This window comes from Anser brachyrhynchus (assembly GCF_964034855.1).
Source record: "Anser brachyrhynchus genome assembly, chromosome: 5".
NCBI classification, from domain to species: Eukaryota; Metazoa; Chordata; class Aves; order Anseriformes; family Anatidae; genus Anser; species Anser brachyrhynchus.
In genome coordinates this window covers 24,696,795-24,723,248 of record NC_137699.1, presented here as the reverse complement: position 1 = coordinate 24,723,248, position 26,454 = coordinate 24,696,795, and the positions used below count along the sequence as shown (strand labels likewise).

General features: G+C 34.7%; 1 protein-coding gene across 7 annotated transcripts in view; it reads left to right on the top strand.

Annotated features, from left to right (window-relative positions):
* Window positions 1–26,454, top strand: part of DPH6 (diphthamine biosynthesis 6) — a 196,012-nt gene that overhangs the window by 78,593 nt on the left and 90,965 nt on the right. For 4 of the 7 annotated variants that reach the window (XM_080594343.1, XM_080594346.1, XM_080594344.1 and 1 more), the window contains exons 9-12: window positions 5,217–5,367; window positions 6,485–6,616; window positions 10,290–10,419; window positions 12,969–13,143. In XM_080594343.1, the coding sequence (XP_080450469.1) occupies window positions 5,217–5,367; window positions 6,485–6,616; window positions 10,290–10,419; window positions 12,969–13,143 (588 nt within the window). The other 3 variants (XM_080594347.1, XM_080594349.1, XM_080594348.1) reach the window with 3 other exon arrangements.

Here is a 26,454-nt window from a genome sequence, read left to right as displayed (position 1 = left end):
ACATTTAATAATGAATGCTCTGTTCCCTGAGTCCCAATGGGTAGAAAGACAGATACATCAAACAATACAAGCTGTAAAACTGCAGTTCCTTAGGTTAGGGGTAGTCCAGAATGAGAGGGAGCCATGTAGCTTTCTTGCTACACTTGGCACAAGGAAAGAAGCCTATTCATCTGCAACAGATAATCATATCTGATGCTGTACTTTCTTGTAGTAGTATTACTAATTCATAATATTGCATTGTATTTACCTACCATAGATTGATATTGAAAGGCTCATTTATTTTCCTGTTTGTAAAACATCTTGGCATGTTTGGGTGGAACGCATTTCAGAATTGCAAGCAGTTATGTCCCTGTCAGCAAATCAATTTAACAGGTTAATTTGGAGATGATTTTTAAAATATTAGAAAAGGTACTTGGGAGATATTTACATGCCTTTTGTACTAAAGGAGTGTGTGATCCTGCAGGTTAGATTTGATTTCACTTTGTAACCTGTTTCTGTCCAGTTTCTTCTAACCTGAATTATTTTAATCAATCTCCATCTAGGACTTTAGCTTTAGGAATTAGACTTTGTAAGTGGTGTTAAAGGGTGCAGGAGGAAATTTCAAGTTGCAAAACATGTTTTGTTGGTGGCTTTTTTTTTTTTTTTAAATACCTTGTCATCATTGAATGTTATTTCTACCTGGTAACCTTTAATTTCCTTTCTGCATGGTAAAAATATGGGTAACTCCAGTTTGTTTGTTACAAATACTTTTGTAAACTTTGTAAGAAATAACTGCAGAATTCTTTTCATTGTACAGTAATTTATTTCAAAAATAAATAAAGGATTTTCTTTCCTATTCCATTTGATTGCAGATTCAGTCCAGTTTTCTGAAAAGGAAGATTTTTTTTTCTCTTTTCATAATGAAGGTAGTTTATTTTAAAGTCTTTCATAGTGTAGGACTTTCTGTCCTGTGTGTCTGTATAGTGTACTTGAAATACTGCAAAGAGATGTATGTGGTCTCCCTCATTATATTTATTCTAAGGAGTTATGTTGTCAAGGTAAACCGTGAAGAATAAAGTCTTCCCTTATGTCTCGTGAGCTCTCTGCCACGCTATGTTCTCATTGCTGCTCAGTGGGAAACTATCAGTTTTGGAATTTTGTTGTGATAGGTTTTTATACCAGTTTCTATGGTGGCGAATATAAGCTTTTTAAGATGGCAATCTGTTGTTTTCATAAAAGACCACTACATGGAATTTCAGCTGTATCAGTCAAAGTCCTAGCTCCCAGGCTTTTTCAACAGGAGAATTTGGATCTTGGAACGCTCGTGCATTTGCTTAACTTCATTCCGAGCGTGCTTACATCAATGACATGAGTTATGTGAATATAGTTAAGCATATGCATGCATGCAGGCTCTGATCCAGAATTAGGTTGGTATCACAATGTACAGTGGGTGTGGGAGAAACAGTGTAACAAATGGGAAAATATATTGCTTCTGTGAAGTAACATGAAAATGTTATGTGGTAAAATAGGTTCTGTAAGATTTAATTAAAATGTCATTATAGCAAGCTTGATTTCTTTTTTGTTTTTAAAAAGATGAGAATATTATTCAGGGAAAGTTGGTCTATTTGTGACAGTCTGCAACTTTTAGTTTTACATTCTTAGATTATTTTCTCTGTCGACAGGAATGGAAGACCAACATTTGTATGAGATTTGAATATAGCTACTAAACGGAGTCTGGCAGCTCTACTTATGCTGGCATTGAGCCTGTTCTTCTAGTGCCAGGTTCCACACCTAATACTTCTGCTGAAGCCTACACCTGTGCTGCTGTTGAATGTGATTGATTACCTATGTTTTTGGAGCATTGTGGGCATTGGCCTTGAATGAATCATTGTGATGTATCATAGCCATTGAAATGGACTGTAGTCTATAATTATTTTTATAGTCTTTGGTTTATGAGAAACCTTATAGAATTTCTAGTACTTCTCAGTAATTTCCAAAAATTTTCCAACTGACCAGCTGTTTGTGTAAATGAATAAGCACAGATATATAATTGTGTTATATGTATCTGTGAAGCAATATTAATAGAAGTTTCCCAACTTATTTCCTTATTTAGGAAAAACAGATGCGAATGGATTATATGAGAATTTCATGTGGCATGCGTTTGGGTTATATGTAACATTAACAAAGTACAAAGCTACACAGGAGTTCTGTAGGTTGCACCAAACCAGTTGTGATAAAATCTGTGAGTCTTACTACATACTCATGAATTTTTTATGAAGCACATTTATAGAAAAGATGTTTAGAGACATGGTTGAAAACTATCTTCACAGATGGCATTAAAATGGAATAGGTGCTTTTTTCACATTCAGTGGTGTAGTGTCATGAATTCAGTCCTTGAGATTAGGGAATGGAGAGAAGTTACAGGTCTCTAATAGTATTTATACAAGATGTCTACCTCTAGATTTCTCAGAAGGTACTTATGTAAAGCTTGAATCAAAGTGACTGTCATATTGTCAAGCTGGAACTTCTTTCTTCCTTTCCTGTCACGATGTTTTTACTCTCATAATGGTTTGTTACACCATACTGAAGTTAAAACCCAGGTGTCTTATTTAAAATAAACAAGAACAAAAAACAATACAGTATTGTGATAGTATCATTACTCACAAATTAGGACCAAGAGATGCAAACTCAGTATATTAGATTAGTACCTTTTGAATGTCCATATTCCATGCTAATTTTTTGTTTCATGAGCAATGAAGCTGGTGAAGGGTCTGGAGAACAAGTCTTATGAGGAGCATTTGAGGGAGCTGAGGTTGTTCAGCCTGGACAAAAGGAGGTTTGGGAAACCTTATCTCATTCTACAAGTATGTTAAAGGAGGTATAGCAAGGTGAGGATCAGTCTATTCTACCAAGCACCAAGTGATAAGACAAGAGGAAAATAGCCTTAAGTTGCACTAGGAGAGGTTTAGGTTGGATATTAGGAAAAATTTCTTCCCTGGAAGGGTTGTGAAGTATTGGAACAGGCTCACTATTGGAACAGTATCAGGAAACATGTAGATGTAGAGCTTAGTGATGTGGTTTAATAGTGGATTTGTCAGTGCTAGGTTAACAGTACTAGGTGATCTCAGAGATCTTTTCCAAACTAAATGAGTCTGTGATTTTTATGATGAACATTAATGTTGAAAGCAACTAACTCAATAAAACGGCCATTTGCAAGAAGGAAATGGTAGCACATCTTGCACTTCATGCTACTGTACAGTCTGGATATTTCTATAAAGGGTCATCTTGTAAACATTTATTTTTTTTCTTTATCTTGGTTGTTGTGGCATAATCCAACTGGAGATCTATTTCAATTCCAGATTTATCTTCCTGCTTCTTTATTTTCTACCTGAAGGGCTGGGGCTCTCATGTGGCTGTCTGGTTAATGGCAAAATACATCAACTGACAGTAGTCGAAGGTGTAATTCAACGAGTGGGAAATGGTATAGAAGCTGTTGGATGCTCGTATATTGTAATGTTGAAATACACGTAGTGTTTGTGCTAAATTGCAGTTTTCATCTGTGCTATTATGTTACATTTAGTTGACTTCTTTTAACCTCTCATGTACAATTGATTCACATAAAGTTGATTATTGCCTTGACTTTGATGCGTAAGAGGAATGAATAAAGTGAAGTCCAATCAAAGAACATCAGCCCCTCTTAGAGCATAGTTTTAGTGTTTACAGTGCTTAAAAACTCTTCTTGAGCCCTTCTAGAGGCAGCAGAACTGAGTTTCCTAGGAAATTACCTTTTTGTAACTTAACGTTTTAAGAATTTCCAAATACCCTGCTTTCACTTAACTGGATCCTTTCTCTCTCCAGTGAAGTCAAACGTCAATGTAAATGTAGAACTCTCATCAGACTTCTAATTCATGCTATGAGTTTCTGCCTTTTTTTAACTGTTGTTTTTTTTTCTTAATTTTAACAGGAAACTTTTAAAGTTTAAATGTTTTATTTTTAAAAGGAAATTAAAAATACAATAAAATGGAAATGATTTTTTTCTGAAAACTTCAGTATTCAGAATTGATTAGTAATTTGTAACATACCCCATTGTTTGATGTCTCCATGAGATCTTATTGCTGCAAAAAACAGAGAATGCAGAGGGTCAATCTTCAGGTGACCTTACTTCATGTAATTTATACGCCTATGAGTGCCTCACTGTATAATTCTTTTTCATAGAGATTTTTAATGGAAATTCCATATAGAGTACATTAACTTGTGAAGTAAAATAATATTCAGCAATTTTTACTCTATATTTAAGGACTTCTGAAAGCCTCATGTTTTGTCACCTTTTTGTCTTTCTTTATTTGGCTTTATCACCATTTTGTGAATTCAGTATTTAAGAAGCCTGCAATAAAATACATATTTCAGATACTATATGAAATTTAAGACCTCTGAGCAGAAATTATTGATAGAATCTGGAGCTGCAGCATGAATTGATGTCTGATTAAGGTTCATGGACAAATTCTGTCATAATTTATATTGCTTTTAGATTAAGAAAAGTAGTGTTTGCCAAGCTAGTGACCCCAACATCAACATACTCTGCAGATCAGGCTGCCTTGGAAAATCAGTGAATTGCCCCCAGTGTATAAATCTTGGAAAATGTTGTTCTCTGTGTTTCAAAATTCTGAGTATCCCAAAATGTGTTGAGTTTGATGGAAAGGATACTCTTTCCTTGAGGTGAATGGAGCAAGACTTAGTTGCTGCCTTTACTCAAGATTTAGCAAGGTTTTAAAACTGTTCTTGCTAGTCCTTTTCACTTTTTTCAAGTATTTATTTACATTGTTAATTATCAAATTGTTACTTTTATATTCGTGTTCCTTTTTGCACTTAATTTTTTTTTTTTTTTAAAGATAGCTGTCCTGCACAATTGTGGAATAACGTTTCTTCATTATAATATTGTTCTATCTCTTATCTTAAGTCTTATCAGTTCTCATATCCATTGCTCTTATTTACTAAGGCTGCGTTTTGATCCCATATGGTGTGTCAACACGAGTTTATTGTATTTTGCTAATTTAGCATTCTAAATAGTGGGAAATCCTGTTGCTGTTCTACCATGAATAATATTCTAAGCTTAGGTACATGTGGAGCTGTAGTATTTTTTGCAATCAAAATTGAAAATTTGAACGATGAAATCTGATAATTTCACACGGCTTGGCAAGCTCTTTACTTGGTTATTTTATAATGTTTGTCTCGAGCAGGGGGAGTCTTCAGATATGTTTAAGGTCAATAGCTGTTCTTGTGACATAACCTGCAATGACGGAGACATTTTACCTTCATCAGAAGTGGAGGAACCACAGAAAATCATTCCAATCATCTGGAAGCCTTTGAAGCATAATTCTTTGGATTTCAGTGAGTCTTACACAACTTTCATTAGAAAAGTAATATTGAATACTTTATGTTCAAAAAACTTTGTGTTCTGTTTGCCTGAATGAAATTATTGTAATATAATCAGTCATTACAGTGGAGGGAATGAGCTTTATTTAGAAGGTCATTCCAACACCTGTACCCCAATTCTACAGTTTTAAATTGAAAGTAGAAAAGCAAACTCTAAAATGATCTATAAAATGCAACCATTTGACTTGCTTGCATGCTGCGAGTCTGTCCCATTTGTAAAAGCAGCCTCAGGGGTATGTGCGTGATCACGTTTAGCACCCTAACAAGCTACTGTCTCTTAGTTGAGCTGCAGTAATAAATCATATGCCTGATACTAGCATTGCTTGAAACATGAGGTGACTAATGCGAGATAAACTTGAGTTCATAGATGGGTAACTCACTGAAGTACCACAGCATCACTGTTACTCTAAATCCAAAGAAAGTAAACTCTTCCTGAAAATTAAGTTTCATAGTGTAACGGTGTTTGTTATTGAATGGTGTTTAGGCACATGAATGTAGATAAATTCCTGATGGGTTGTTTGATGGGGGGGGGGGAGGGGGGGGAGCATTAGCTAAGATTATCAGAACCATGTTAAACATTTAACTTCTGTTAAAATTTGGCAGGTAACTTTGATAAGCTGTTTCTGTGTCACTTGGATACTTTTGAAAATTGTAGCTTTTCAATACAATTTCTTGTGACATTTCTGTCACAGAACACAGAAAATTTGTAAAACTTTGGGGAGGGAGAAGGGAAGGAGGAGAGAAGTACTGACATTTTCAGCTAAATGCTACTTCTAAGCACATTTTCTGAAGGCAGTGTTGGAGAAGTACCACTTGGTTTGACAAGTACCATTTGGAAGCTTTGATATCAGCACATTTACTTTTAATGGTTGTTTTATACCTATGTTTCTGTGTATAAGTTTTGAAGATCTTTTAACATTCTGAGGTTTTTGTTTTTTTGTCTGTTTGGTTTGCTGGTTGTGGTTTGTTTTTTTTTTCTGTAGAAGTTCTTTATCACAATTTAAAAGAGATTCTTGGTTAATCTGACATCTTTCGTCTTTGTAATCATAGTTCTGTACTTCATTTCACATAGCTAAGACATTTGGAAGCTCAGGAAAATCCATGAATGGTTACCAGTGGTTTTCAGGTATCACTGCACATTTTCTTCCATCAAAAGGCAAAACCACACAAGAGGCAGCAAGGGAAGCTTTTTCTTCTCTCCAAGGTACTTTTTTCATTTAATCCATTATCTGCTGTTAATAGTACTTCTTAAAATATGTATTGTCATATGTTTTTGTAACTTTAAATGGTGTGGTTGTCAGTTTGCCACCTCATTTAGTGTTTGATTGGAATCGTTGTTGGCTTTAATACTGAACACATCATAATTTGACTGGCTTTTGAAGATCCTGGAAAGCCAGAGTAGTGATCATATCACTGTGACACTATTTCCATAGTGCTTACTTGCTTTATAGCTTGCTTTATAGCTTTCTTGCAATATATACTATGTGTGAGAGTGCATGTGTGCTATGGATGCTGTCTACTTGCTAAAGCACTTTTGTAGCTACCATAATTTTAAATTAAGTTTTCTAGAAAGCTGTTGAACATTTTGGCATCTAGGATTAGGTCAGTAGTAGTAAATCTTATTTATATTCTTAATGCAAAGAAGAAATTGCTTTCTTGGGAATCATGAAATCCAGGTTCCTTACTATCCTCTGCTTGCAGGACAAATACTCACTTTTTTTTTCATTCTAAACTTTAAATAAAGCATATTTTACAGGCTTGTTTTCATTCATCAAAATGGAAATAATTCTTATTATGCTAATAGGTAGTCTCATATTCTTACTCACAAAGTCTCATGAGGTATAGTCCTCTAAAGTTTTATTTTTGACATGTGCAGCTGATTTCATGATTGAATATAGGATAAGAAAGAAACCTTCAACATTTTTCAGAAGAAGTTGTACTTTCTCAAAGGCTCTTAAGCTGGGTTTTAGTTGCTTGGAAGTCAGATGGGTAGGTGTGATTAAACTTTTATTAAAAGGCAGCAGTATTTAGTGTAAATCTTACTGGCACTATTTGTAAATTGAAGTGAAAGGGTTGTGTAATGTTTTTGTTCTCATTATATTTGAATGGAGATCTGCCAGTAAAATATTATATATTTTTACTATAGCACCTATCAAAAGAAGAACTGATTGTGACTAGTTCAGTGGCCTGCTGCTTCCAGCAAATTACTTGCATTAGATGTATTATAGTCAGGAAAAAATAGTAATTTTTCATGTAATTCTTGGTAGGAAAATTCTTGGTAGGAAATGTCATTTCTCACATTTCCTTTCTGGTTATCTTCTTTTTGGAAGAGGATGTGGAAGACTGGATGAATTAAGGTTCTGTCATGGCAAAAGAAGCTGTTTTTGAGAACTTAACTGATCTGCAGATACGCACAAAGCTTTGTCTGAATTCATACTTTTGATCTATATAGCAGTTCAGTCCTTTATACTATAAAAATGGAACAGACACAGTCCTTTTAACCTTCTCTTTACAGGGTTAACTGATTTTAAAATCTCTAAAGAGGATAAGTGCTGCCTAAAGGATGCAGAAATGGAAATTTATTACTGGACATTATGAAACACACAATTGTTCTATAAAGTGGATAGAATTCTTCCATGAAGACAATACTGTTTACATTTATTTTCGTAAACTATTTTTTAAAACGTTCATTTAGATGTGATCAGAAGATGACAAAGATTGCAGTGCTTTACATATAAAGCAGCTCTGGTCCAGTTGTACCATGGCAAAGCTTCATAGGCTTCTCTGGAACTACATAGATTTTTATTACATGAAAATTTAGTCTAGAATGCTACTTGCTGTACCATATTGATATTGTCTTTTGCAGCTCTCAACCTAAGGATCCGGATAACTTAGTAAGAAAAAAATTAAGCTGTACTTTGGCCAGTGGTTTGTTGTGTTTTTTTTTTTTTGTTTGTTTGTTTCTTTTTGTGTGTGTGTGTGTCAGAAGTTCAGTGTAAGAATGTCTCACCTGATTGCATTTTATAAATAATTTGGAATGATGACTCAAATGGTTTTAAGTTCAAGAAAGGCTGTGTGATTTCCTGGTGTATCATGGAAATGTACTATATAATAGCCCTCTCCTTAGGAAGAAGAACATACTGTTAAGAACCCAAGTGGTGGGTTTGTAGCTGGTTTATCATTTATGCTTTTATACTAGATACAGTGCTTTGGTAGGTAAATTTTATTCTGCTTACAAGCTAGGGAGAGATTATTTCCCATCATTCCTCTAATTCATGCAGGAAAAAATGGGGATTGTACTTTTACTTTAAGAAGATTTTTTTTATAAAGCTAAAAATTACGAATTTATCAAAATTTGTTTGCCTTCAACTTGCTCTTATACTTTTACAGTTTCACAAATTACAGTTTGTTGGCTTCTGCATTTTAAAGTTATACTTTTTTTCTGCCAAATACTTCAGATAATGCTGCAGACCCAAACTTTTCTTGACTAAAATGCTGTCTGGAAATTTTAAAAATGTTATCTTCTCGAGTGATGAAATAATAGCAGGTATTGGCATAATGGTTGCTATCAGGCAATTTTCAAATATATTTAATTTTAAATCCAGAATTAGATGATCTTTAAGGTCTTTTCCAACCAAAACCATTTATATTTCTGAACAGAATTATCACTGTGTGTTAATTTCTCAGCCAATTATTTCTGGAGATGTCTCTTGACTTCATAGGAGTTCTGTGTCAATTGCTTTATAATCTCTGGTATCACTTAGTGGGGGCTGTATTCTTCTGTCAGTGAGAATTCCGCTCTTCAGATCGCTATCACTAATAGTGGTTTGACTAAATAAAGCTGAGACATTTAGAGTAAAACCCAGTACTGGTGTGACCACATCAACCTTCATGGAAGCATGCCAACTCTTGAACTGTATTTAAAGCATTAAAGAACAAGATCCCCAAAGCTACACTGAGAAGAACTTTACATAGCTCATTTATGTAGGGTCACTGCTATTATGTCTTCTGTATTTCTTCACTTCTTTCAGAGAAGACTTAGGTCTTTGTTTTGTTTCTATTGCTCATGAGTTATGAAAGGTCCACACTTCAGAGCTGATCCACATACCTTTTTATGGTATTGACTATGTAAGAGTAATACATTCTCCTAAAGTGCTATGACTGGAAGCTTCTATGCACATACATTCAAATGATTTTGACTTCCCAGGATCTTTTCTTTAACTGTATGTGCTTGAGCTTTTCTGTGCTCTTACCATTCCTTCATTTCTCCTGTGGCCACTTCTGTTTCCTGTTGTCTGTCTTGCCGTTTATAACTCTTAGTTTATGCAGAGGTCATTACTGCAGTGTTGTTTTCCTTTTAAAACAGCTTAGGCAAGCATCACTCTGGAATAATCATATAAATATTTGATCTTTTCTTTGAAGAGGATGATGGACTAAAGGACCTCTTATTGTCCCTTCCAGTTTTGTACCTTTGTGATTCAAAGTCCTTCATAGATTACTAGCTGTTGTAGTCTGAAAAACAAAACAACAATGGGGAAAAAAAAGAAAAATAAAACGTAGGGATACAAAAAATTAGGAATATAGTATACCTATATGCATTAATGCATGATATGTTTTTTGGGCTAAGAATTCACCTCTGTGTGGATAGAATTTATTTGTGATCTATGTTTGCATATTTAAAAAATTAATGTGAGAGAATTTCATGAAAAATTGGGTGTTATGTGAAGAAAGGTATTACGTTGCAAAGCCTTCAGGGACGTTTAGACAACTAGTTATTACCAATTTGTTTTGTTGACAAACACAGGTTGCCTGTGTTGTCTTTCTACACACATTTAAAATATTTCATTTTTAACATCTATGTTGTTTTTGTCTTGCAGCTGATATGACTTCAGTGGGATTGAAACTAAAGGATATTGTTTTGGTTCATCTGTATGTGAAGAGCATGAAAGATTTCAATGTTATAAATTCAATTTATGTGACAGAATTTGATTTGTGTCCACCAGCAAGGTAGGATTAGACTACTGTTATAATATATTTATGATATACTGCAATATGCTGTATTATTGTTAGCACATTTATGAAACTTTTGTACAAATATTTGTGTCTCACAGACTTGGAAGTACACTTCTGCTGCCTTTTGGAGTAATCACATCACAAGTGCTAAAGTCAAAAGCACTAGGTTTGGAAATTCTTGCCTTCATATTTTCCATAAGGTTTATAAATGCCCCCTATATCGCCTTACAGAAAAGTAATGCATGTATTGGAAGTTTTCCGTTCTCTTTTGTTACTAGGTTGAGCTGACAGGTCTTTTGTCTTGGTGGGGTTGTATTAGTGTGTTGTGTTTTTTTTGCATCCCTTATCTGCTGGCAATGCAGCATCCTAATGTAGCCCAGGATATCAAGCAGCCCTCTGCCACAGGGGCCCATTGCTGTCTTACGTTTATCTTGCTGTGCACCAGGACTCCCACAGGTCCTTTTCTGCTTTCCAGCTGGGCAGTCACCAGCATGCACAGGTGTGCCTGGGGTTGTTCTTCCCCAGGTGCTGGATTTTGCACTTCTTGTTGAGGTGCCTGAGGTTCCTGTCAGCTCATTTCTCCAGCCGGTCCATATTCCTCTGAATGGCAGCATGACCCTCTGGTGCAAAACAGCCACTCCTCAGTTTTGTATCATTTGCAAACTTGCTGAGACTATGCTCTGCCTTATCATGCAGGTCTTTAATGAAGCATAGATTAATACAGTTTGGAAGGATCCTCTGGAGGTCACCTAGTCTAACCCACTCCTCAAAGCAGGGTCAACTTTAAAGTCAAATCTCATGTCTTGCTCATATTTTTAAAACCAACAGTTTAGCAATTTTCTAATGTAAAATAATAAATACTATACTTTCATTACAGAGTGTGAAGTGCAGTATAGTCATGTGAATCTTAAGAGTAGTGTGGCAATAGTTCAAATATATTGTTAAGATAATGTATATCATGATAGATTCACATTCTCTTAATCGTCTGTACTGTCTGGGTGTTAGAAGAGATTAAAGAGAGCAGGAATATGCTTCTTTGAAATACTAATTGTAGTCCAGGCTTACCAAATAACAGAGGAATAGTGTGTTGGTTGTGTGTGCCTTAGGAGGGGGGGATCTAGTTCCAGCTGTTAACTACACGGTAATGAATCTCCACTGCTTAAGAGAATCTTAAGTTCTCTTTATGACACTTACCCTTCTCCCGATTTAGCTTTCTTCATTTCTCATTCTGCTGCATGTCTTGGGCCTCCACATTTGCATAGTCAGCCACATAGTTTTCCGTGACTTCTCAGAAAGGTCATAAATAACAGGTAGAAAGATTAGGAAGTTGCAGCAGGAAATGGCTTTTTATGATTATTTTATAGAACATAGAGATTTATGTTGCATTTTAGCTAAGAGAAAAATTATGCAGCAGTTTGCATGGCTGCATCATTGCATTATGCACAGAGACCTGATTGTGAGAGCTCTCACAAGCAATATGCTAGAAGCACAGACTCAAGGGTGTGGATCTACACTAAATTTGCAAAATTGTCTTGAAAATTTACCAGCCCAAGCAGAAAATCCATTCATCCATGCTTATGATGATGGTAATGAAGAAAAAAATACAGTATTTGCATGGGGGAGGAGGAGAGAAAAATTGTTTTCTTGGAAGAAATAAGCAAGACAAGAACACAAGAAGAATTTTGTAAGGTTATGTTACATGATATGTAAAGAGAGCAAGTAATTTTTGTTGGATTCCTGCTGAGAGCTAAATGACTTTTTTATGCATGGACTGCAAATATAATTATTTTTCTGGCTTTGAAATGTCAATTTTCTTTTTTCTTTATTTTCTTTCAACACCCCCAAATTCCACCCCCCACCCCATTTTCTCACTGGCCAGATGCAACAGACTGTCTGTCTTTCTGTCTATCCAGGCACACAGTCTTCCTTGAAGCAAACAATAGTGAACTTTCTCAATTAATGCTTAAGTAGGTTTTCTATGCCATCATAAATGTCTATCTGTCATACAACTTAAAGTAAAACAGAAAAATATGCTCAGTATTGTATTATAACATGTAAGGAGGGTGTAAAGGAACAATAAACTACTGCTTACTGTTAGAAAACTGAACCTTTAGTACAATTGTTGGAAGAAGATGCAGAGAAAAATGTATGGAGATAAGAATATGACAAGGATACTCTCAAGCTGAAGGCTGCTTAGCATAACTTACCTGACATTCCCAGAGTTGTGTGGTCAAAGTTTTCTTAATAACAGAACTCATATATTCTTAATAAAATGATACACATCATAACAATAACCAAACAGGAATGAGCCACTGGCTGTCATACTAGATTCTCCTTGGTGATGCAAATCGTCTTGCTGAAGGTGTGAAGCTGATCATCATCTGGAGAGAAGATAACAGCTAGCTGGTTACTGTGATACTGTAGCTTTGTGTTATGTTTCTGAAAAAAAAATCTAAAATTAAAAACAAAAACATGGAAAATAAATGCTGGAAGTTGGTGCAAGCAAACTGTTTGAAAAAAATATAATTGTCTTGTGTTTTCAGAGTGTGTGTGGAAACCCTGTTACCTGATGGAGTACTATTTTGCATTGATTGCCTTGCACATAGCAATGACATTGCAACAGATGGCATGTTAAGTGATGAAAAACTGGTCTTGCATGTACAGAGCATTTCCCACTGGGCACCTGCTAGTATAGGACCTTACAGTCAATCCATCAAGGTAGGGAATCTTTGTTACTTCATGTGAACTATATGTCTGTTACTGAGATGGGTACAGTTATAAAGTCTTTCATCCCATCTGAATGTGCAAAAGAAAGTAAGTATGACAGTTTAAGTGAAATATTGTTTACTGTAAAAAATGAAAATGAATATTTCAAAGCTATATTTTCAAAATTCATCGATAAAACAAAAAAGCTAATGTGTATCACAAGACGGATTAAATTTTTCTGTTCAGAGAATCTCAAGAACAGCATACATTTTATTGTTTGTTATAAGTAGATCAAATAATTCTCACACATTTTTATAATATGACTAGAATATAAACACACTTAAGCAACGACCAAGGATATTTGAAATTTGTTTGAAGTGAGAAATTCAAACTTTTTTGTTGGTAAATTAATCCTAACATTCCTATTCAGTGAAATCCTTACTGAGGCTCTTGGTACTGTTTAACCGTTTGAAAGTATACCAAGGTTGAAGAACTATTATTTTTTTCCAATTAATAATAAAGTGAATCGAATATTGCATACTATTTAAAGATCATGAAAAGGAGGCAGTAAAGTATCATTGATAAGTAGACCAAAAATTTGAATTAAAGCTTTTTGCTATTCAGACTAATATGGTACCAAGATATCCACTTGTCCAGCTAGTACCATTTTGACAGATGATGAAGTCTCACCTTTTCTATTGCAAAAACTGTATATATCCTTTTCTTACCAATATTCCTTTTGTCCACACTGTGTCCTCAGGACACAATGTCCAGCCCAACAGTACTCTGAGGACAAAAAGTAAAAAAAAAAAAAAAAAAAAAAAAAAGAGAGAGAGAGAGATTTACCATGATAATGTCCTTCTGACAGAAACCAAACAATGGTGGTAGAATGATATTAGAATTTAAATTTAATTTGAAGCATTAATAGTAAAATCAGACATTCTTCCTCTTTTAGGTTTAACATTCTTTAAAAACAACCTCAGCGTTTCAAAGAAATAGAAATAAACTGTTGAAAGATATGACTGACTGACTTAAAAGAAAAAACTGAGATAATTCAATATATTTTTCTTGGTGCACCTGTTCTGTTATTGCAGAACACTCTGACCATGTCTATGTCAGCATCTGGAATGTAAGCTACATTAGAACTACTGTAAAGGCTGATTTCAGTATTATATAGCAAATGCCTAGGACTTCTGGTGGTAGCATTTTATTTTCCAATGATATTAGCTGATGTAATGAAAGATATTATGTCTTTCTATAAACCTAACCTCACAGGGTAATGAGAGATTAAAGACTCTGTGCTGCTTTTGTCAGCCTTATTTACAGTCTTTTAGTCCTTAGGAGAACCCTGTAGTAGTGAATTTTAACCATGTTTTACGAAGAATGAAGACATCTGCATTTTTTCAATTTTTGTTACACTTACAGGACCTGACATATAACTCTGGGAAACTATAGCAGTTAGGCAGAATTAATTTTTTACATTTGCCACTGCTCTCATCATGCTTTCAATACTTGTGTGGAGAATTTAAGATCATACTGATAGAGAACTGTATGGTCCTCTTGCCCTCATGCTTGGAGATGTACTTTGTAAGCAGACTTTCAAAGTGTTCTAATTATATCCTTTTAATACAAGTACCTCAGAGTCTCTAGGCTATTTTCTGTCTGGGAATGTGCAATGATATGAGGTTTGCTTTCATCCAGGTCTTTGTTCAACAGTGGACACAGTTTGTGCCAGTTGTTGATAAACTTAGCTTAGTATTTTTACTAAATATATTTCATATTTTTACTTCTCACTCTTTTTTATCGTCGTATTAGTTTATTTACATGCTTTAATTCTGTTTTACTAGTGGATTAGTGTCAAGATTAAGCTGTAATTGATAGTTTGTATGGAAACAGCTTCCTTATAATCTTCACAAAAGCTAACAGCACTGTTGTATGTTAAGGAGGTAAACACAAAGATGCAGTGTTAGTGGTGAGAAATTTAGACTGAGTTTATTCATGATTACGTATTTTGTGATTACATTCTTTGAACATTTAATAACTGCAAGCATAGGTCATAAAAAAAAAAAAAACCAGCCCAGTGCAGCACTGAGATACTAACCACAAATGCTTATCTACAAATGCATGGAAACTTGATAGGGTTTTTACCAGATTTTCTTCTAATAATTTAATGTAATTTAAAAGTATATGTGAACTTATAGTTTTTTTGTTTTGGCAACATTTCTTAATGTTTTTTTCTATCTGGAAATGAACAAGAGAACTGCAACAATAGAATTAATTGTACTCATTCTACAATAATTTTTGATGCTGACATATTTTACCAATGTAACAACATACATGCATATATGACTCAACTATGTCTATTGACATTCTTAGCTTTTCCTCATGACCTCAATTCTTCCCCTCTGACAGCTCCCAAATTCCAGTTTTTGCCATCCTTCGGGCATCTTTTTTCTCTGTCTTCTCCTCCACACTGTCTGATCCTAGTAGCATAAAGTCTTACTCTAAATCCAGTGTCCAGGTCCCTGTAACTTGATCAAATGTGGGTTCTTTTTCCTGGTTATTCTCCTCACAGTAAATTATTTTTTCCTTTTATTTTTTTTCTGATCCTTGAGGCATGATAAATGAAAGGATAAGTACTGTGGAAACAATAGTAGGAATAAGGAATCTTGTGTCTGATTAAAGGCAGTGGTACTTGCAGTAGTTCTAATGTTTCCCCGCTAAGACTTCATTCTTTCTATTACTGTGAAACTGAAAATGGTCCAATACAGCCTAGTGCACAGTTTGTATCGTATGGCTTTAAAAAGAGAAGGTGGTATTGGAAATAGCTTTGTCTATTATGTGCCCCAGGACAGATTATCTGGCTGCTTAAACTATCTTACTGGTTGCAGTTTTCCAAAAGCATCCTAAACTGTTACTAAACAAATTGCATATTTTAACGAATCCATGCATTTAGGGATGCATAAGTTACCCTTGTAAGAAGATCAGCTGAAGAAGGATGAAGATGTACAGATATCAGGAAATTCTTATTAGCAAATCAGGGATTAAAAAGATCATAGTATAATTCTTAGATATAACCTACCCTTTAAAATACTTTATTTTCACATTCATACAGCTGATAGTTGTCTGTTTGCCTCCTTCCCGTCTTTCTTTTTGTGATTCAGCAACATTTTGTGTCTTTTAAAGGTGGATTGATTTGTCATGAATATGATGCAAACTATCTGAAGTGAAGAGTGAAAATAAACCTAGATTGTTTTCTCTTCTGATTTCATTGTGCTAACCTTATGAGACATTACTGTATGTTTTCAAGTTTTGAACAGAGTACTTGGTTAGATACAAGCAGTTTAACTTCTATGAGAAACTCATAGAATTGCCAGTTTCTGCGGACAATTTTTAAATATGGGCATCTCTATTACTATTGTATGAAATACAGTAGATACAACTAAACACTCAAAAAATGCCTATGATTTTATATCTTCTGGGAATGTCAGAATGAAAAAGGTCCATATGTGGAATTTCTCAGGCTATTATGAGCAAAAGCAGATTAAACATAGATTTCACTGTATCATAGACACTTTTTTCCAGAAAGATCTTACGTGAGCCACCACTGTCTTCATTACTTGTGGAGGTTTGTTTTACCAGGGATTCCAATAGCTTATAAGTCTGCCATGTAGAGAGGAGTGAAGCAAATTTTGAGTATTGCTTACTGTGCATAATGTGCATATTTTTGTTTATTTGATTTTTGCAATGTTGAGAGAGGGTTCTAGACAAAAGGATGTATTCTTATATGATGTAAATTGATACATCTCTTTTGATGGCAGCAGAACTGTGGTAGACTTATAATGGCTAAGGGAAAGTGTTTAAATTTTTTTGTTTTTTAAATCTTCATCTTCATACCTGGAAGGACAAAGAACTGGAAGGTGCCTTCAGCTGGTCAGTTCCACTTTAATGATGAGATACCTTCAAAGGAAACATTAGGGACTGCTTTCTTTTTTTTTTTTTTTTGTAAATTTTTGCTTCCATCAGTAATTATGTTTTGGGCCTGAAGGCATGCAAACATAGAAGTTGGTTATTGATAACTTATGTTGAGAAATGGAATCAGTCATCACTGATGAGGCTATCTGGTGCAGTTAGATTATTTGAATTTAGAGTACTAGGCTGTTCAAAGGGAAATTTGGAATTACTTAATTTTGGGTTTGGATGCAAGCTTATTGCTTTGTAAGAAGCTGAAATATGAGGAGGTAACTAAGGATCTGAGGCAGCAGTCAGCATGAGGAATAATATGAGATTTTTTTTTTCCACTCGCTAGGAAGAAAACTACAGCTACCCTATCAGTCTGGTTCAAAATATATTACTAGTAAAGAAAATTATTGAATTATTACATCAGTGTATAGTAAGCAGTGTTCTGCACAAAACGCTGTTTTTATGGCTCTTTGTCTTCACTTCAACTTCATTAGGACTCTGTTCTAGGGAAGCAGGAAACAGGAGGGCCTGTGATATGAAATTTAGATGCTGGCAAGGGTGTTTGGAATATATGTCTTGGAAATAATTTTCTGCTGAAAATGTTATATGTAGTTTATTAACAATTAAAAATCATTCATTGAATTTATTTAAAATGACTATATACAGGAAGATGTGCCAGAAAAATGTTGGCGTGCCTGGAAGTGAAAAAGTTGCCACATTAGAAATACTTCAGAGGATAAAATCTTCATCTTCAGTTTCACAGACCAAAGGCAACGTTAGGAACTATTACAATGACATTTTTAACAACACTATTGCTTAGTTACAGAATGACTAATTGTTGTGATTTTGCTCTTAGTCTGGAGATTTTAACTCATTTATAGATAAGGAGTCTGAAAAGATTGGTATATTAAAAGCCTGGCACCCATCAGTATTTGAACCAGGCAAACAAGTCCACATAGTTAATTCATGCAGTTTGATAAATATTGCCTGATACCTTTTTATGGTTTGATGGGAAGCATGATATCTTAAAGTAGGTTGCTAAATATATTTTTTTCTTATGACTTAATCAATACTAAGTCCCATTTTCCTGGCGTATTTCTTCACAATTCTTTCTTTCCCTTTATTTTGTTGTTGCTTGAATAAATGGGGAATGAGGACTTCACTTTGTACTGTAATCACTAAATGGATTTTTATAGTGAAGAGCAAATGGTATAGTTAAATCCAAGTGATCTGTAATTTTCTGAGAATCAGAAGTTATACAAGCATCTTTTTCAAATAGTGCTGATGTCTTACTTCATTAATACAATAAAGTCTGATCCAAGTGGCTATTTCGCTAAGAATATCATCTTCCTCAGTTTATCAGTTTGAGGTAATTACTCAAAATTATTACTCAAAAGTATTGCTCTGCCAAGGAAGGGGCCACAAGGTTTAATTCTGGGTGTGCTATTTACAGATTAATTAGGACATTTAACTTCATTTTTAATACTAAAGAATTAATCCCATAAAAATTAGTGATCTCAGAGGAGTCAGTTGTCAACTTCTGACAGGATCTCTTTGCCATAATCTATTAAAAAGCTGCTTTTATCTTGTCTTGCCAGTGTCATATTTTATGGATTTTTTCATAAACACTGCCTATACTTCATAAATGTCTCAATTTTCTAGTCTATTAACATTACTTCAAAAGCAATTGATAAAAGAGTAGGGCATGCATGAAATAATACACCAATAATGTGAAGTGCTGGAGGCAAGAACAGTGGGTAGTATCTGCACAGCTTGTGAGCTGAAACAATGAAAGGATGTTTTATCTGCTACAATAAAGAAACAAATGATCATTTTTGATAGTAGAAAAAAGATTGCTAGTAATTGGGCAGATGAAAAATGGGTTACATGGAAAATATAGCATATTTTGAAAATGATAACTGAATTGAGAAAACAAACATCTGTGAGCATATATATTTACATTTTCCAAACCTTTCCCCTTTGATTATGATGCAGTCATTTTCATATTGTACATATCACAGTTTTAAATATTTGCTGTGAACTTCTAGGAATGCAAATATATACAAATCATAAGGAAATACACATTTATGAAAGAGGTGTTGAAAAAGCCTGTACAAACTAAAAGTATCCAAGTAAATGAACACTTTGGAAATGTTTGTAGTTGCTTTGGTTTTATGATAATTCCTCAGTCAGAGAAAGATGAAACATGAAGGATTGATTTCATTAGCTAAAGTATTTTGTCTTTGCTTTTACCACATTTGTATGAGAGATCCCTTTTTTTTTTTTTTCAACATTACAATTTAAGTTCCTTTAATGAAATGGAGTTCTCCATCTTCTCTATGATTCAACATCCAAATAGCAATTAGGTCAGGAAACAGCAAAAAAAAAAATACTGGTTACATAAAACTGGTAACACATATAGAATATATGTAAGTATACAATATGATAATAAAATTACATTTGTTAAAATCTTAAAAGTAATAGAATTTTCTAAAAAGGAATCTATCACATTGTCTATGCTTTTAGGTATTCTGAGCATACACTCTGTAGAGCATCTGAGCTCCCATTCACAGTTAAGTAACTCAGAAATTAGATGTGGAACTGAGGTGCTTGGCACACCACATGTGCATGCTCTCATCTAAAAAGCATAAACATTAAAACAAATGAAGTATACACTGGCTTGATACCTGTCGTAGCTTTAGTGGGCACCATTTTACATGAAATGCACTTGAAATGCACTAAGGCATTGTTGCCAGATTCAACTGCCTTACAATTACTCACAATGCCTAACCCCAGTTCTGCTTCATTCTGTATCAATTAAAATTTATCAAGTAATTCTGTTTGCTTGAAAATTCTGTAACTGTCTAAACTTTGATCGGTGCTGTTGCCAACTGGGGAGACTGACACTTGTCTATTTTGTCTTTTAGCTCTACAGTGGTTCAGATTTAAGAATATGCAAACCTAAACCATGATCCCCAGAAGTGTTTAAATATGAAGAGAGGGAAAAGGATAGCTGTCATATTCTGTATGATGAAGGGTTTAGTGTGCTTGCTTAGGAAATGCAAAAATTAAGTCAGGGTCCCCTGTAGCCTGCACATTTGTTCTAGAGCTCACGTTTCTCAAATGTTTGTCTGCAGGGTATACTGGAAGGGTACTTCTCACTTTCCTGTTTCATAATCACATTCTAAAAGAAGGGAACCAAGAAAAACATTTGTCAAACTTCAGTTTGGTTAGAGAGTTTACATCTAGAGAGCATAGACATCTCTACTCTGTGGACTGTTTTCGATTTATATACAGCCTCCCTGTAAAGTGGGACATGTTTCCTATGTTCTTGGGTAATAAGGCCAACATTTCAATTCTTTTGTATCATGAAAAAGTGTTGGAGATTCTTCATTCAAGTATCAACATCATCTTTCTCTTCAACTGTAATGAAAAGGAGCAAGTCTCGGGTTTGGTGTTTTTTCGTTTTGTTTTTCCTTCAAGGCATGATATAGAGACTAAAATTTCTTCAGTCTTGGACTGTGGCATTTCATCCAAGGTAGGCATTGCCCTTCCAGAATTTGACTCAGAGCTTAAGACAATACAATGTATTACACTGCTTCCAGTTAGCTGGTTTAGAAAACTGTGTTCACCCTGCTAGCTATTGTAAATACCAGGGAAGTTCTGAAATTAGGAATGCGAATGTAATACTAAAAGAGAGAAGTCTAAAAACTGCTCTGTGAGAAATCTTTTAGTTGCTTAATAGGAAACAATCTTCTCTCTTTTTTTTTTTTTTTTCTTTTTTTGACATAAATCTCAGGCAGCATTTTTCCATACCTAAAAGAAAGAGGACTTAACGTTTTTGTGGTTTGGACTTTCACCTTTTTTTTTGACGACTCTAAAGACCTACTGTATATACTCAGCATGAGTAAACTTATGCTTACTGATAAACTACTTTTCAATGTTCTAAGCCTGTGATTGTGGCTTAATCATTAGCACATATGAATACTTTCCTGATAATGACACACATGAAAGCTGGTGGCCTGCTATTTAGCAGTCTCACAGAAACATTGTGTAATTATTCTAGCAATCCTATAAGGAATTGTGTGAATTTACCTCTGTATATGGAAGGAATCCCAATGAGTTCTGCTCTACTTACATTTTATGTACAAGAGTTTAATTTACAGGTGAAAAACTCTCAACGTTGATATTAATGGAATTTAGTAATGAAGATGACTCATAAGTTGCTTGATTACTGTGAGCAGCCCATACCAGGGAACAACTTGTTCCTTTGATTCGACATGAATATCATACTTCCCAAGCAACTGAACATGTACAATGCATGACTGAATGTGTGCTGACAGTAATATTGTTACTGATTTTTGCCTAACTTTCCAGGCAAAATCCCTTGGTGTCTGGAAGGTTTTCCTTAGTTGAAAAAATGTTTTCATACTTAGACTTTTTTGTGAACAACCTTGTTGTTTCTCATCTAGTCCCAATCAAGTCTAAAGGGACGCTTCACCTTCTTGGACATTGCTTAGTGTTGCAGATATCTCTATAAGAGATACATAGAGTAAGTAGTATTTTAAGTCATACCAAGCCAATTCCAAGCCATGAAAATCTTCAGCATCATGTTTTGAGGTGCAGTGAAGTCTCTTCAGCAACCTATGTCACCAAAGTCAGCATATCACTGACATGCTTATTTGGTTCCTTCTGTCCAAAGGAAAATCATTTTCATAGCATCAGCAGAGTAGCAGAAACTATGGTTCTTAGTAAATCTTGAACAGTGTCATAAACTTTGGGCCAGAAAATGGCTGGCAGTTTTCTTTCATGATATCACAAGAACAGGACATCATAATTTAAACATATAAACCTCACTCCTATCTGCTTGCTGATCCCATTGTTGCAGGGAAACCTTTCCACTGCATTGTATTTACCATACTTCTATAAGAAGCTTTATTTCCTAGTTTCTTTAAGGAGGGCTGATGCCAAGATCTGTTTGAAACTTTGCTTTAAGCTAAAAAGGAAAAAAAAATGGAAGTGATTGTCTGAGAAATAAACTAATTGCAATCTTACTCTGTGACATTATCAACCTAAATAAGCTGACCACTTGTGTCCTTGCCAGAGAACTGTGTTTTTGATCTCTGGAAAAATAATTATTGTTAGATGGAGAATGAGAGGAATTTTTTTTCAGCATGTTCTTCCAATAAACTTTTTTAAGCCATGTCCAATGCTATTGTTTCATATGACAAATGGCAGGAGATCACCAATATAATAAACAAAAATCACACCTTCAACTGTTACGCTGTTTGTCTCAGAAAAAAGGTTTGGCTTTGTAATAATCAGCAGTAAATACCACAATCAAAAATTGTCACTTGGAGAAGTATTTTAGAATCCTTAAGATTTAACATCCAAGTAGTGATTAAGCATGAAACAACAAAAGGCACAGCTGTAGTAATCATAAACCATAAGGGCTGTATAAATGAAGCTGACACTAATGTGAAAAGCTTACAGAGAGTTCCAAGAGAGATCATCACTTCACTTCCTTTGGAGACTCAAGAAAAGTATTCAGCCTTCATCTCCTACCCTTTGTATTTTTTACTGGCTCCCTCAGATCCACAAACAAGGGAACTCAGCAGACTAACTTTATCCACTACTACTCTATCCTTGAAACCCTCACTAAAACTTCAGAGCCTTTGTTAACACAAACAAGTTTTCCACAGAAAAAAGGGGACTTTCTCCACAGATTCCATAACAGAAACCACCTCTGGACCAGCAGCCTCATAGCCTTCTGCAGTACCTCTATTCTGTATGCCACCTTATGGTGGTGCCCCCTTGAAACTTCACAAGAAAATGACCAAAATTTGAAAAACTGACATAAACGTCTTTATTCCCTCATGACAAACTTTCACTAATCCCACTTGTACTGGACTGGATAAAGTCCAACGAACATGAAAATAACCCTGCAGTTAGACAATGGCTTCACAGACTGCCTTGAAAATAATTATACTATTAATGGCATGGTATATATAATATACACAGATGAAAAGTTTGTTATCTGGACTTGAAACTTCTCGACTCCTATATTGGTTTCCACCACAAATACAATAAGTATCAACTTTCTGCCAAGATGTCTCTAGAACATTCCTGCCACATTACTTTCCTAGATACTATCTTCACCATCAAAACTGTAATGTAAAAATTCCAGAATATAGAAGAATGGAGTCCACCCATTCCCATAAAATAGAAATCTATACCAAAGATATTAAAAGATGTAAAATGCAATTAGCAAATGTTTATTTAAGCAGAATAACTGAGAAGAGCACTTGCTATGCTCATCTCAGTCATCTAAAGAGGACTTTTAATCAACAAAAGCAGTCATTTGAAAAAAAAATCTGAAAACAATGTCAGGAATTATTCACTTGAAAGAAAATTCCATTACTGATCCCAAATCCTTGTTTGTCCTGTAACATCTATCCATGGATCTTATAGAACATCATTGCACACTTCTGTGTGTAATGCCTGTAACAGAAAAAGATCCTACTCTGAAAAAAGTCTTCCTAGAAAAATCTCAGAATGACCCATCCTGGTGTTCAAACAGCCCTCTAGCTTTTGCTGAGTTTATCGTTGGAAGCAAACACTGTGCAATACAAAATACACTCAATGGATCTGGAGTGTGCCTCAGCGTGAAGTGGAAACTGCCAACATCTCTGAAGTAAACAATCCCTAAAACAGACCTATTTAACATATCTTTGGATTCTATATCAGCACTTCTAGTTTCGTAATGCATTTCAAATACTGGCATGGTAACTTTGCAAGTGAAACTCAGCCACAAGCATGCCCCAGATCGAATGGTACAGAAAGTCTGTCAAGGACAAAAATTATCCACGTGCCCTAAAGTAAGTATTTCTAACAAAACAATCTCTCTTATAATCTCTCAGGGAATCCTTAAGGGAAACTCACAAAAATATCTTCAGAAAATGAGAGCAAAAACTAGAATTTGTAATTCCAGTATATTTTTTTACAGTGTAATTCTGCTACAAACATGCAGTGATCTTATTGTACACTGTAATATTCCTTAAACTCTATATACTGTAGAAGCTATAACCTACTTGCCCATCTCTATCCTAAGTAGTATCTTTTCTTCCTCCCCATTTGCTTCCTTTTCTAACATCTCATATTCTCCATAGTTTCCATTTTTCTTGTAAAATAGCACAATTGATACATGTGTAGTTCTTCTCACCTTGTACTTAGCTTCAAAAGCTATTGTATTTGTTTCAGTCCAATCACCCAAATTATTTCCTAAGAGTAAGCCAATTACTCATAGGTTTTGCTGCTTTTTCATGTTCTGCTTCAGTATATTTTAAGAGAGGGATCCTATAATCCAGGTTCAGACATCTTTTGCAGAATGATGTTTTCACTATTTATTTGGGTCCAGTATTCACTATAGGCAAATTTATTTGGGTCCACTGCATTATTTTGCTATTTTGGCACCTCAGATCTTTCCATCCCCCATTCCACTTTGTTTTCATTTGTGAATTGGATGCATAAGAGCCTGAGGGTTGAGCTCAGTAACAGAAACATTGTCTCTTTCTCTAGAGGTTGTTATGTGATTATTGTGACAGGTTTGAAGTGCTCATGTTCTTTCTCTTTGAATTTTCACTAGGTTAACTGTTTATGAGCCATACCATGCCCCAGATAATTCAGCCCTAGACATTCTCTACAATATCCAGAAATATCTTCTTTTTTAGTGTAGTTAGTATTTCTCCTGACTTTAGGTTTGCCCAATTACCACTTGTGAGGATACCTCGTGCTACCGTGTACCGATTGGGACACTCACATGGACCAAACCTCCTTCCCTCTTAGCTTGTTTCCTACAGGTATGGGAAAGTATCCCAAAAGTACCAGATGTTACAAGACATCAAGTTAGTAATTTCTCCACCTTTACTTCTCTGCAGAAGTATTCTACTGTGACATCAACACCTCTTCATAAAGACAGCTGTATTTTTTCCATAGTACTGAAAGTCAGTTCATGCTGAACCGATTATGATAAATTAGTGCCCTCCATATCATTGTACTCTGAAATAGTATTGAAGCTCAAAAAATTGTGTGAAACATTTCTTTTTTTTTTCTGATCAGCTTTTGATGTTCCAGATCTGGCATCTATTTTAAGTGTGAAACCTCTTTGCTTTCAGCTGTTTTTTACTGCTGATACTGTAGTCAGTTGATTTGGAGAATTCAATCTGAAGCACTGTGCTCCTGCTCAGACTTTTTCCTCTTTGAACTCCTTCAATGCAAGTATGGGATCTGTCACCCTCAGGCAGTGCCTGCAAAGATAGTGGTCATCTTTAGAGCTAGTGTGATTTGCATCCAAGGCTCTCGGTAAGATCTTCAGCCTTTTAAGGAGATAGCTTATTAGTTTTCACACTCTTTCTTTTTGTATTTGAAGGACCACAAATCATTTTTATTATTCAATTTCTTTTGATTAAGCTTTCTTTTACTTCTCTAAAAAACTGAAAAAAAATTGTTCTTTCAAGACAGCATTATTGTCTGCTCTCTATTGCCAGGGAGGCACAGAATTCCTTTCAACTATAGGGATTTGAACACATTTTATCCCTCAGTTCAACTGTACTGTTTCTCACCACAAAATAAATAAATAAATAAATAGATAGATAAATAAATAAATCCACCACCAGGATTTGATTTGATATGTTTGCACCAGAGAGCGATTTTTGACATCTCTTTTTTTTTTTTTCTTGTCTTCTGTTGAACCTCCAAATTATAGTTGTATTTATATCCTGAGTTTGTGCTGACTTCTACTGATTATGGCATGTTAATATATGAAAAATTATCTTACAGGTGTCATTTTTACATGCATTGTTTCCTGAACCACTTCTCTCTTTCAGTGAGCGCACTGCAAGAGGCTTTTGTAACTTGAGGGAGGGGTCAAAAATAATAGTTTTGGCTCCAAAGTTCTGGTAAAGTTCATGTTGTAATTAGATATCTTTTCAGGGAAAATTACAATTCACTTTCACTAGGTAAGATTATTTTTCTCCCAGTTATTATTTTTGAAATATTTTGTGGTCCTTAGAGGTTAAATGTACTGTGTAAGTATAAGATGTTTTGTTAGCATTAGGAAGAAAAGTTATTTTACTTTCTAATTATTTTTTTATATTTATTTTGCTGCAATGCTTAGCACTTGCATAAGGGGATTTTTTTATTTTTTATTTTTTACTGGTATAATACATTTATTTTCTTTCTTTTTCTTTGCCTTTTAGTCCCTCATTTTAGTGATTTGAGAGAGAGAGAGAGTTGTTTTGTAAGAAGCAAGCTTGCTTCCTTAAAGTCACAAGTTGTCTACTATAACACATCTGTTACATT